This window comes from Asparagus officinalis, chromosome 5 (assembly GCF_001876935.1).
Source record: "Asparagus officinalis chromosome 5, Aspof.V1, whole genome shotgun sequence".
Classification (NCBI taxonomy): Eukaryota; Viridiplantae; Streptophyta; class Magnoliopsida; order Asparagales; family Asparagaceae; genus Asparagus; species Asparagus officinalis.
The window spans coordinates 6550728-6564390 of NC_033798.1; the positions used below are offsets into that span (position 1 = coordinate 6550728).

Genomic DNA, 13663 nt, shown 5'->3' on the forward strand with positions numbered 1-13663 from the left:
TCTTGCTAAGTTAAAACTACACCTCTAGCATTTATAGACTTCTTTTAGTGTTTAAAGCAAAACATAACATAGGAAGAATTCTACCATTCAACCCCATTGCGGGAAGAAATAACTCCTCAGCAGTTTGAAATTTTCTAGAAGTATCTTAAACGATAATGAAGAGAGTTCGTTGCATCAGAACCATTGTGGAGATCTATTCTAAGTTAAGATCTCAGGCATTTCTCGTGATTTGTTACTTAAAATCAAAACATGATAAATGCAAGAAACAATGAGAAGCTAATATCACTTTTTATTCAAGAACCAAAAGAAAGTGATACAAGACAATGTTGTTCTTATCAAAAGAACATTACAAGAGCAAAATTCACTCACGCATCAAATCAAAAGAAGTGAGTTGGGCCCTAATTTGATTTAGCTCCTCTTCGTGAGTGGTTCGTACCATAGCTTCAGCCTTTGCCCGGAGTTCTTCCTCGTTGGGTACGATGATGGCCGCTGCTTCATTCCTGGCTTGTGCCAAAGCTCGAGGCTGCGTATGATATTCCAAAGTGCCAGTGGTATTTTGGGTGCTAAGGATATTGACAACGTTTTCTTCACGGGAAAGTTCAGCCTTTAAGCGCAGGACTTCGGCCTCAGCTTCAACAAGTCTATCACGAAGCGAATTCATAGAAGTTGTCGAGCGTTCTAACTCTTCTTGCTTCCGAATATTACGCTCATGAAGCTCTGCAACTTGACGTTCTCTTTCAGCCAAATCCCGCTCTACCGCCTCCCGGCGAGCCACTTTTGCAACTTGAAGACTGGCCAGGGTGGACACAATCTCTGGCTGAAGTTCTTTCTGGCCCAGGGCTTCGAAGCGTTGTAATTGCTCTTCCAAGTGGAGAATAATTTATGAACAGCGCTCGAACCACTGAATATTGCCCACACTCCTGACTCCATTCAGGCCTGCCTCTAAAAGTGGTCGGAAGGAATTCAAAGTCCCCCGACCATTCACCATGTAATCGACTACTGTCTTCGCGAGGCTATTTAGATATACCAGGGAGATCTGGAGAAATTCAGGTGCGTCAGCGAGACTAGAAACCATAGCCGACGACACCCCTCTAGCCATCGAAGTTAGTGCAGGGGATCCTGGCGCCGAAGCTGCGGAAGCGGTAGAAATATTCAATTGTGAAGGGCTTGAGGTTAAAGCCATCATCGCCCTTGCTTGAGATGTGCTTGGCTGTGCCTCTGTTGGAGTAAGCGAGATCTTCAGCAATGCAGTAGGCGAAGCAGCTACAGTAGTCTCAGGCAACACTACAGGTGTAGGCTGCTCTTGCACAGGAGCCAACACCGGCACGAGCTGCTGCTCCGGAGGAGGAATTGCGACAGTAGTTTCAGGCAATGCTACAGGTGGAACAGTGGCCGTAGGGGAACCACGTAAATGTTGCTCTTCTAAAGGAGTCGACACCTGAGCAGGTTCTGGCTCTGAAGCAGTAGCAGCAGTGGTCCCTGGAGAAGGTGAACCTGCACGGAAAAAGGGTCGGAACACAGAAAACACATGCGGAAGAAGTCGAAGGAAACAAGACTTACCGGAGATGTGAAAAGGAGTATAACCAGATACTTTATCGGATGGGACCTTGGGAGCATCATCATCAAAAGTGGTGACGTCATCGATGGAATCATGCTCATCGTCATCTTCACCATCACCTGACATGTTGCCAACATCAGCATCCTCATCGCCTCTATTTCCGTCAGCTGCATCACCAGCTGGGGAGTCATCGTAATCAACTCACTCCTCATCATCCTGAACAGCTGAAGACTCCGGAAGACTTGCACCAGCGGCTGGTCTTTTCATAAGTCCCGTTGTAGGACTAGGCATTAAATCATCAGCTTGTGACATTATTGCTGAAGGAGAAGGAGGTGAATTATCTTCAAGACCCCCTGGTTCCAATGCAGGAGACCTAGGAAGATCCATCACCGGAACAGACTCTGCATCTGCAGCCATTAATTCATCTTCTTCGTCCTCAGGAGGATGATAAGAAGAAACTTCGCCCGACAGAGCTGGGCCGTGAGAACGAAGTCCCGCTCTATGTGGCAGGCCAGCCACAGATGATTCCTGTGGTTCGTCATCTTTAGCAGCTTTAATGGCCTCAGCCATCAACTTGGATTTTTGTTGGCCTCTGGGGGGAGAATCCACCAGCAACTTTCGACGGATCTGCTGGTCGGCTTCATCAGCAGAAAGTTTTCTTTTCCCAGCTGCTCTTGTCGTGGGAGGATCAACCGCTCGTTGTTCTTCCACCGGAACGGGCTCAGCTCCTTGTTCCTCTTCCTGTTCGGCAGGCTGACTCTCGATGGATAGAAACTCATCGATCCCCCTCAAGCGAGACGTCTTGGACCCCTTCCTTAAATTATACATATGCCTAATGTCCTTCAGGCAAGAGGTATTCAAGTTGAAGTTGGGAGTCTGAGAAGCGGTGTGATACCAATTGCAGAAGCTCATAGAGGTATAGGAGTTGGCAGTTTTCTGGGGAAGCTTGAAGATGGCTTTGGTACAACCTGCTACATAATAATACCAAGCCCTGGCTCCTTCATATAAATTGCCTATGACTGAGAGTTGAGGACGAGGGTTCCCGACGTACAACTGATCATACCCAAATTGGCGAGCGAACCTATAGGGTTGGTAAGGTTCAATGAAACAGTTGACGCCTTGCCGAAAGATCAGGTAGCCTGGCCTGATGGATAGAAGCCAATGGAAAACACCCCCGTTCAGATGAGTGAATCCATTAGAACCCGCTACGTCCTGATACTCTGCGCCATAGACGCCGCCCTCAAAATCAGGGAAACAGCGGTAGATATGGAAATTAGTGTCCCGCGCTAAGATTTGGCGGATTCTAACCATGTACCCCCCCTTCCCATTTCGCAGACTCTAGTCGCTGCACAAATGGGATGAATGAGTCTCCTGGGGGAGAAGCTGCACTCATTATAGGAGGACAGTGGAGCATGTACCAAGCCATCAAATATGTATATGGTATCGGCACCCGGGGATTGGGAGTTTTGAAGGTCTTGTGGCCCTCGGACTCCACCTCTGTCACATCAACAAAGTCAGAGGCCAACTCCCATAATCCATGCTGCAGACAACCCACCATAGCACTGAGGAGGCTCACAGGTCTCCCATGCGCCAAGAGGACAGCTGGGTAGACCACCTCAATGGCAAGGGCATCAACCGGCCTAGTAGGGACGACACAGCGTTTGAGCCACAACATTAAGAACCCGGCTAGCAGCGCTGTGTCGGAAATTAGAATCAGAGCTTGATAATGAAAGCTCTCAAACTCTGTGTGAGCCGGGAAAACATCTTCCTTGGTCTCGTTAGTGTAATGGGAGGTAGCGTCATCAATACTAGCCTGAACCTCTTCCAAAGTACTGACAGTCAATCGGGTCACAGAGCCTCCTTTTATGGTCAAGTTCCGGAATAAATATTCCGCCCAAGACACTTGCTTAATGCCACCTCCACGGGCCCCCGTCAGCTGCATGCAAATGTGGAAGTGACACATGACTTCCCAAAGAGTGGCATAAATTTCTGGGCTGGTCTTCTTCAAAAGTTTTAGTTCCGCAGATCCCGGAACGAATTCTTCATATGGTAAATCCCCGAGAATAAGACCTGAGACTTCGTGCATCTCGTGAAGAGCGAAGCCTAGCTCCCCCACAGGGGTGAAGAAAGTGCAACTATCAGGATTATACTTCTCCAGTATGGAGAAGAAGTGAAAGTGGCTCTGGATAATCCCGAACTCAGTAGCCCGCACAGGAACCAGCAATCCGGCTTGGGCAAGAGGGGCTTCCAACTCTTTCAGAACAAACTTGGTTATCTGGGCCCACCATCCTGTCACTGAAGAATGAACCCAACCAGGAGCTCTAAATCCTTGTGCGGGAAATTCTCCTTTCTTTTCCAAAAACCTCTTAACAAAGGTCTTCGCCGGGCTGGGCACTTAGCCGAGGGGATACTCCTTAGCAAATAAACTCGGCCGCAAAGCTGTCACCTGCCGGTTGTAACCAACTGTGCGGACCCCGTGAAAAGTCAAAGTCCCAAGAGCAACCCCATCTTGTTCCTTAACAAGGGGCCAATCCATATGCCTTGGGACAGAAGCACACTGGAAATAAGATATGGGGAACATCCTCTCCATATTGGGTAAGAAAAGGTTGTGGTCCCCAACTTTCCGCAACCACTTATAGTCCCCATCATAAGCAGTGCTCGCGTCGAACTCGACAAAGTCCCCGAAGAGATATCCAGGTTTGATTATTGACTTACGGCTGGGGCTTTCAAGTCGGGCGTCCGTAACCAATGTCCTAAGAGTGTCGGAAGAAGCTTGGGTAATTAATTCTACGCGACTCTTCTCCCTAACTCAGAAAACTGGGAGTTCTTGGCGTGAGCTGAAGGCCATGTTCATGTCCGCACCACCTTCATGTCCAAAATGGTGGCGAAAAAGAAGAGGCTCGCTAGTAGCAAGGGCATCGGACTTGGAAGCGACTGGTTTCTTGGGTGCCATTGAATCTCGTCGGAGGAGATGAGCAGTGTTCGCCGGAGATGAGAACGAAATTTTTTCGTTAAAGTTTCAAGAAGAGTCGAATGACTCTTGATTTGACCCCTAGCGGTCTATTTATAGACAGCTATGAGCTGTCAAATCGTAACGGACGGGATTCGAGGCCATCAGCCCGCCCAAACTCGACCCTCGCGTTCGAGTTGGTTGAACTTCCAAACGCGATGGCTCACGTTCGCGTTCAAAATTCTCAATGCTGGGCTCACCCACGCGTTCCAATCCCCAAAGGCAGAAATTACCTCTGTGTTTGGACCGCTATGTTAGCAACTTCTTGATTACCAAGGCTACGACACGGCCCCTGATAACTAACAGAAGAGCTAACAGCAATCATCAAGGCGAATAAAGCCGGGAAGAAACAAACGACTCCACTGGGGAGTCTATTGGAGGAGTACAGATAGATCACAATCAACAACGGCGAAATCATCTGGCCCGATCAAACGGGATGAGCAATCAATCCACCAAATTTTGGATCCAAAGTATTCCGAAAATTCGTCCCAGTCAACCGCGAACTTTCAAAAACTTTGGAGGGGGTTCTGTAGGCTGTCTAAAAATCACAATAGATAGCTGATCCAAATAAGCTCTGACAATGGAGGTCACAATCAGACGACTTCCCAATCACTGCATCCGCAACTCCATAATCGCCACAAACACGATCTCACTTCTGAGATGATTGATCTTGATGGCTGCGACAATAGCATGAATAGTATTATTAGCAACTATTGGAGATGCTAATGAGCAGTGGGATGATTTTAGAAATAAAAGGTTGGACTTAGTTGGTGGGTTGCTTGGTAGAGAGCTGTGGGTAAATATTCATCTTTAAGACACTATGGATGTTGATTCCCGTCTAGCTCCTACAACGAAAGCTACAATCAAATAGCTTTCGGGTCGGTGAACGAAAGTTGCGAATGGAGGGATTTTCACATAGATCGAGAAGAGTTACAATTCAACGACACTCCTGATGATTGACGAAAACTCTATGCAGCAGTCTTCACAATCTACAGTGAAAGTTACAATCTGACGACTTTCACACTCCACAACAGCTAAAAGCCAGGATTACTGAACAACGGTCCTTGCAACGCTCTACAGAAGAAGTTACAAGTCAAATGGCTCCCTCTGAAACGCGGATGTCATCCCCGCATCACCAATTTGGAAATGAAGGCGACCCTCACGTCGTCAATGCACAAGCCAAACGTGAGCGACCCTCGCGTTCCAACATTGACCCCCGCGTCTCCAAGGCCCAAGCCAAACGTGAGCAACTCTCGCATTCGTAGGGGTCCAACCAACATTGACCCCCGCGTTTCCAAGCAGGCAACAAGCCAAAACGCGAGCGACCCTCGCGTTCAATGGTGTTCAGCTAACACCCAACCTCGCGTCTCAATCCTAAGAAGCGAAGTTGGGTTCTGAACGCCAGATTGGGCATTTGACTCGCTCAAACATGAATCGAACGGTTCCAAAACTGTTTATCCCACGTCCTGAGGGATTTTCGCCCACGTAGGAGCGGATATAGGGGTCAGTTACAACCTCTTACCCCCCTATAAAAACTCAACGAACTCAACTGAGTTAGGGGTGGGTTCGATTTTTTCTGGGCTCAGATCAGAGGCTGGCGGCTGGCTCTTTGAAAACAGAAGATAAAAGCCACTCGGGTTTGGAGATTTGGCAGCAGCGAAATCCTTGAAGATAGGATTTTTGAATGTGGGTCGGATTTGGATTAACGCAGCAGCATGTAAAACGGCATGTCCCCAACAAGAAATAGGTAGTTTTGAATTTTGTAATAATGGCCTAGCAATTAATTTGATCCTCTTAATTAACGATTCTGCTAAACCATTTTGAGTGTGGACATAAGGAACCGGATGCTCTACTTTAATGCCCAATGCCATACAAAAATCATCAAATGATTTGGATGTGAACTCGGCAGCATTATCCATACGAATAGATTTAATTGGAAAATCAGGAAATTGAGCTCGTAATTCAATGATTTTTGCTATTAATTTAGCAAAAGCATTATTACGGGTGGATAACAAGCTGACATGAGTCCATCGAGTAGAGGCATCGATCAAGACCATAAAGTATCTAAATGGTCCTGATGCAGGATGAATAGGTCCACAGATATCTCCTTGAATCCTTTGAAGGAAAATGGGAGATTCAACATTTACTTTAGTACGAGAAGGGCGTACTATAAGTTTCCCTTTAGCACAAGACTCACAAATATAGTCTAAAGAAGAGGGGACATTGCTGCTTGGCATATTATGCCTAATTGAATTTAAGATTATCTGACGCATCATATTTTGCCCAGGATGACCCAATCGCTCATGCCATAATTTAAATGAATTTGGGTCTTTAAATTTTAAACTCATCGCAACATGGTTAGTATTAGGTCGGATATATGTGTAGTACAATCCTGAGGAGAAAGATGGAAGCTTCTCTACAACTTGCTTCCGACATCCAATTGACTGAGTCATGAGAAGATGTTCAGCACCATTCTCATTTTCGGTTTCAATATGAAAACCATTAGACCGAATATCTTTAAAACTAAGAAGGGTACATTTGGATTCTGGATATTCTCATTTTCGGTTTCAATATGAAAACCATTAGACCGAATATCTTTAAAACTAAGAAGGGTACGTTTGGATTCTGGATATAATAATGCATCATTGATGATTAATTTCGTACCCATAGGAAGTATTAGTGAAGCTCTGCCGGAGCCTACTATCAACACATTGTCGTTAGCAATGGTGGTTACACTTCCTTGTTTTTCAGTCAAAGTTTGGAAGAATTTTCTATCTTTTAGGATAGTATGTGTGGTAGCACTATCTACCAAGCACAAAACTATCTCCTTCTCCATGGGTTGTACGCGATGAAAGTTGTGCACTATTCTAAAAATTGAAAAATTCATATAAGCACAAAAACAAGGTAAAGACATAATAATTTAAATAAACCCATTCAAAATTAAAATTTTCTTACGAAAAACATGTAAAATAAGCCTAGTGAGAATACAAACAACTAGAACAAGTCTTGAAAAACTAAAATAGACTAATAAAACATGCATAACATGATCACTCCTGGTCACCAAAATCATCAAGCTCCATCTTCAATAAGTCATCATCGTCCATATTCATATCTCCCATCTTCAACAGATTATCATCATAATTGTCATCTTTCAGGGTCATGTTTGCTTCAGGCAAACTGGCATGATGTGTTTCACCATGTTTTGACTTCCCCTTTGAGTCCTTCAGCATTCTCTGATATGCCTCAACCAAATGTTTCGGTGTACGACATGTGCGAGACCAGTGGTCCTCACATCCACACCGATAACAAGCTTGTTTGTTATTTGTAACCTGTTGATGAGAGCTAGGCTTGTGTGAATGAGGTTTATCCTTATTCTGACCCTTGTTACAGTCTTGAAGACTATTAGCATTGCGATGACCACGACCCCTACCACCACGATAAGACCCGCGACCATGTCCACGACCTCTACCACATCCACGCCTATGAGTATTACTCTGATTTGTGGCATGTGCTTCAGGCACAGCTAGCGAACCAACTGGTCTAGCATTATGGTTGCGCATCAGAAGTTGGTTGTGTTTCTCTGCAACTAGTAACGCAGAGATCAATTCAGAGTGTTTTGAATAGTTTTTGGTCCTGTACTGCTATTGGAGTACAAGATTACTTGCATGGAATGTAGAGAGGGTCTTTTCAATCAATTCAGCCTCTGTAATGTTCTGCTTACAGAGCTTCAGCTGTGAGACAATGCGGTGGAGGGTTGAATTGTATTCAGTTACGGATTTAAAATCCTGAAATCGCAAGTTTAACCAATCATACTGTGCTTGCGGAAGCATAATAGCCGTCTGTTGGTCAAAGCGATCCTTCAGGGATTGCCATAGAACAGCAGGATCTTTTTCAGTAAGGTACTCATTTTTCAGGTCTTTGTTGAGATGATGACGAAGAAAAATCAATGCCTTTGCCTTCTGGGCAGAGGTGCTCTGAGAAGCTGGAGCAATAGTGTTGCTTAAATCACAAGAATTCAGGTAGATTTCAACATCTAAAGCCCAAGTCAAGTAATTGCTGCCATCAACGGCAAGCTCAGCAAATTCCCTTTTGATGATGTCAGACATTGTTCAAAAATGCTATAATTATCAAAAGAAGATATATCAATCCACCAAATTTATAAAATATTGCACTATACAAAGTGTGCATACAAACATAAGTGAATAAACAAATCATTAGTTACAATGCATGCCGCTTCATTTTTGCTAAAGCCGAATATTCATTCACTTTACAGAATTTACTATAGAGTTCAAAAAGCTTGCTGTGATTGTGCATAAGATTGTGTAACGTACTCGTTTAAATAAAGCTACATCATACTAAGAAAGAAGTAAACAATAACAGATTTAAGACAAGGTACAATGTCATATTTTAAGTCTAAGGTTCCTCAAGACATGATTTTTCTTAGTAAAATAAACATAATCAACATGCTATACCATTTTATTCGGTAAGACATTGGATATTAAATGATAAAGATGAAATGCTTACACTTCTACCCACAAAAATGATTGCTGATGAACGTTCAGCTTAAGGTTCCTTCTTGAATCTACTTATGTCATATAAGTGAAAAGCAATAATATAAAATAGAAATTTTTGTTGAAGTGAAAAGAAAAAAATTAATTTAAGAATGTATATCAAGTAAACCAACCAATCTCCAGTGATTAATATGCAATATCATGACCATCAAGTGTGGAATGTGATTCAGAATATAAGTATCATGTACTGCACTGTCCAGGAAAACAAGAATAAAAGGCCAAAATGAATTAATTTCATAAAAGCATAATTTAAAAAAAATGGAGATCATGACACTGGGAGCTTTTATAGCAATGGAAATCATTGCTCCACTCTTGAAGGTTTAGACATCATGTCTCTCAAGTTATACTATATTTGTAAACAATTAAATAACCGAATTACCAAAAAATTAATATTGTGTATCTCTGTTCCATACATTTTTACAATCATTGTAGTATATTATCCATATAACAGTCTTCCATTTCACCTTGTTGTAATATGAAATTTAAGTGAATTTGGTATACTATCATATTGATTAAAGATACTAAAGTTTTCAAAATACATCATACTACAGATTTCAACATCAAATAAATATAGTCAATATATCATCATCACATGGTTCCAAAGTAAATTGCATAACATACTGTTATAGAGGCATAATCGATAACGAAAACATGAAACTTTGTAAATAGACAAAGGTCAAATGTATTATTACCTTGCAGAAGATATATATTGAAAAATCTATTACCACGAACCGATGATCACGAACCAGCTAGAGCCACTCGTGCTGATAACATGTTGTAATATACTAAAGAAATGAAACGAAAAATGGACAAGAGACAAGAGAATAAGATAAATTGTAATTTTTATTTCCATCTCCTTTTTTTCATACATCCACCAATTTATAGATACATTGTGGAAAACAAAAAGACATTGGACTAATGAAAAGTCACCAATAAATATTCCACATTAATAAAGTAATGTCCACATTCATTTTGTCTTTTAGGTTTCCACAAAATGACTTTTGGATTTCAACAGAATTAATCTTTAGCTTATAATTTTTTTTAAAATTCTATCAAGCATTAGGAACAAACGCTATATTTTCTTTTGCGTTGTTTTACCCCCACTTTTAACCAATTATTTTATCTTATTAACTTTATTTATTCATCTTCTTTTTATAACACTATTTTTAAATATTTTTTACTTTTGAAACACTATATTTTGCCAAGTTAAACTCGGTTTTATGTTGATCCAAATGACATGATAAGTCAAACTGGCTTTGGATTACCTTTATTTTATGTCAATTCAATTATCAACATGAAAATTTAAATTGGTTGTACCTCATTAAAATTGGTTGTACCTCATTAAAATGAACATAAAAGAAAAAATAATCATAATATTAAAATCTAGAGATATAAGTGAGCAAAAATCATTGTAAGTGGAACCGTGGAATAAATTTTAGTAAGGAAATAAACAAAAAAACGTAACCATGATATTTAATCACGGCATAAAACCTAGCCTAGCATTTATAAAAGAGGAAATAGGTGTCAAATCTTTTGATTTCTCATGTTGTCCCTCTCAATATTTATAATTCTTAAGTCTCATAGTTTACAATTTTTAATTTTTATTATTATTAAGAAGAAATGATTCGTGCATAAAGATGTATTTAATTACTTACAACTTTGTGCGTTCAATTGTGCATATCCAGTAGTTTTTGGGTGGGTTGATTAAATAGTGGAGGCCTTGCACGTTATTATATTCTGATCTGATGATCTGATGAATAAATAAAGACATTTTTAACTTAATATGCAATTAATTGGTAAGTTTGTCCAATCTATATTCTATATCTAAAATTTCTTCCCCTTGAAAACACCACATGACATCTCTTCTTCTTGAAAAAGTCACATGGCAAGCCTCTTTCGCCACGTGTCAATCTCTAAAGAATTCATAATTTCGGTTCCCAACATTATTCATTATTTTGAAAATAACATATCATAATTTCGATCGGTTCCCAACATTATTCATTATTTTAACAATAATAATATTTTGTATCTTCAGCAACCTTCCATCTTCTGCTTCAATTTCCTATGACATGCATTCATTTTGGCTTCTCAAGTTTAAATCTATATTCTATATCTAAAATCTCTTCCCCTTGAAAACGCCACATGACATCTCTTCCTCTTGAAAAAGACACATGGAAAGCCTCTTCTGCCACGTGTCAATCTCTAAAGAATTCATAATTTCGGTTAGCAATATTATTCATTATTTTAAAAATAATAATATTTTGTATCTTCAACAACCTTCCATCTTCTGCTTCAATTTCCTATGACTTGCATTCATTTTGGCTTCTCAAGTTTAAATTTCTCATTTAATATCTTCCCTCCTCATCCCAAATTCAAATCTTTGATCTTTTATTACTTTCTGGATCTTTCCCCCCCTTCCACCTTATTATTATTATTATAGACTTTTTCTCTCTCTTACCTCCTTTATTTGGAATTCGGATTGGAATTTGTTGAAGATGATGAAGAAGGGGAGCAAGGTTTTGATGATGGATTCAGAGGAAGCGAGGGCTCGGTTCAAGCATCAGGTCCTTTTGCATGATTATGATGAACATGCACCGATGACCATAATTGGGCTAAGGTATGTGCTAGGCTTCTTGGTCAGATACCTGACTTGAGAAGTGGTGCGATGAAGCTATCGTGGCTTTGTTAGACATTTCAGGGAGATATACCGACAGATACATCTATCAAGTCGCTTCAGTATCATGCTCGTGCATACACATTGCACATGATAGGGTGCACACTATTTCTTGATGCGAGCAAGACCGTTGTACATGCACGATGGCTGCCACTGCTAGAGAATTTTGATGTATGCGGCGCACTATCATGGGTCACTACGGTGTTGGCATACTTATATAGAGAATTGGATAGGGTATCCTTGATGCAAAATAAAGAATTCAAAGGATGTTGCACATTGATACATATTTGGTCATGAAAGTGCATTCATATTGGACGACCTACTTTGCTTGTGCACCGTGACCTAGAGGGCCAGTTTTCTTTGGTATACATGTATAATTATCCACATAATTTTATTCATATTGAATTTATACTCATATATTCTTTATGCCAAATAGGTATAACGTGCGGTACGCTAAGTATAAATCATCGACGCAACATTGTGAATTTTATCGCAATGAGCTTGATGGCCTCCAACACGAACATGTAAATATAAACCTCAAGTCGTTATGAATATTATAGTTTTTTTGTTGATACTGATAAATGTTTTATCTTATTTCAGTTCAAGTGGAGACCATATTCACCATCGGAGCTCGATATGCATACTCTTGCACCTATATGTTGAGATAGTCTCGACTTGTGAAGAGCCAGAGTTCCATTGATTTGTTGGGAGATTATGGAGATGCATGTCCCCGACCGTGTGCTACGGCAATTTTTGCTCTCTCAGCATGTGTCGGATCCTGTGGAGCAGATCGATTGTAAGCGACGACCTACATCGCATTATACGGACCGGTCCGTACTCCGGGCGGCCTACATAGACAGGTGGATTCATAGGTGGGATTGCATACAAGATACGAGAGACATAGCTGCTGACTATACCGTGTATATGCGTTGGTATTGGGATGTCACATATAGATGGATCATGCGTGATCCACAGCCATCAGCTGGACACCTGCCACGCCCACTGACAGATAGTTACATTCCTAGTGGGATGATCAAGAGAGATTATGTAAGTTTCTAAGCTAAATTAAAAATGTAATTTTTAATTAAGATGTTATTTGCTAAATTGTTTATATATTGTTTAACTCACAGGTCCGTGCTTTTGATAACATTGAAGCTGGGATTGATGAGCACATGCCTGAGATTCAGGATCCAGTGGCGTTAGGGGTCTTCAACAAGATCAAGCAGATAATAGCATAAGTGTTTCATAAGACTCATGTCGACGAGTTTGCAGGCCGTGAGGATAGGTCACGATCATTTGGGCAAATGTACACGTAACGACGTAGGCCACGTGACGATGACGATGGAGCCGACACTTCGCATGCTGATGGAGCCGGTACTTCTCAGCCTCATACACAACCTGACGATGACGATGGAGCCGACACTTCGCATGCTGATGGAGCCGGTACTTCTCAGCCTCATACACAACCAAATACTCAGATAATCGAGGCTTATCAGTTGGAACGCTGGAGGCGGGGAAGAGCGAGGGGAAGGCGGGAGAGAGGGAGGGGAAGGAGAAGAGGAATTTTGGGTTGTATGTGATATTATTTTGTTGAAATTTATAACTTTTATGATTTTTCAAATACTGTACTTTTGTGGATCAATTATTGTTTATATGATCTCCGTGAGTATTCTTTGATTCGTGTTTAATTCATTGCTGAATTTTAAGAATATTATTATAATTCAGTGTCTATGAGATCGATTATTGTTCACATGTGTATTTTCGTGATTGTTGTTTGATTCAGTATATATTGTTTGATTCATGTAAATCTATTGATTCATGGCAAAAATTTCATATATATTTTGGATTGT

At 41.2% G+C, this 13663-nt stretch overlaps 1 protein-coding gene across 1 annotated transcript; it reads right to left on the reverse strand.

Annotated features, from left to right (window-relative positions):
* Nucleotides 7616-8674, reverse strand: LOC109841462. The gene is made up of 2 exons (XM_020410430.1): nucleotides 8230-8674; nucleotides 7616-8148 (listed from the first exon to the last, which is right to left on the reverse strand). Exons 1-2 carry the CDS (start codon nucleotides 8672-8674, stop codon nucleotides 7616-7618), a joined length of 978 nt encoding a protein of 325 aa, XP_020266019.1.

Bases quoted from the DNA above. Each gene is read 5' to 3' on its own strand.
- LOC109841462 (XM_020410430.1), bottom strand. From the start codon at position 8,674: ATGTCTGACATCATCAAAAGGGAATTTGCTGAGCTTGCCGTTGATGGC. The intron at 8,149-8,229 runs GTAATCTTGTAC...TACTAGTTGCAG, and splicing joins CCTCTCTACATTCCATGCAA to AGAAACACAACCAACTTCTG.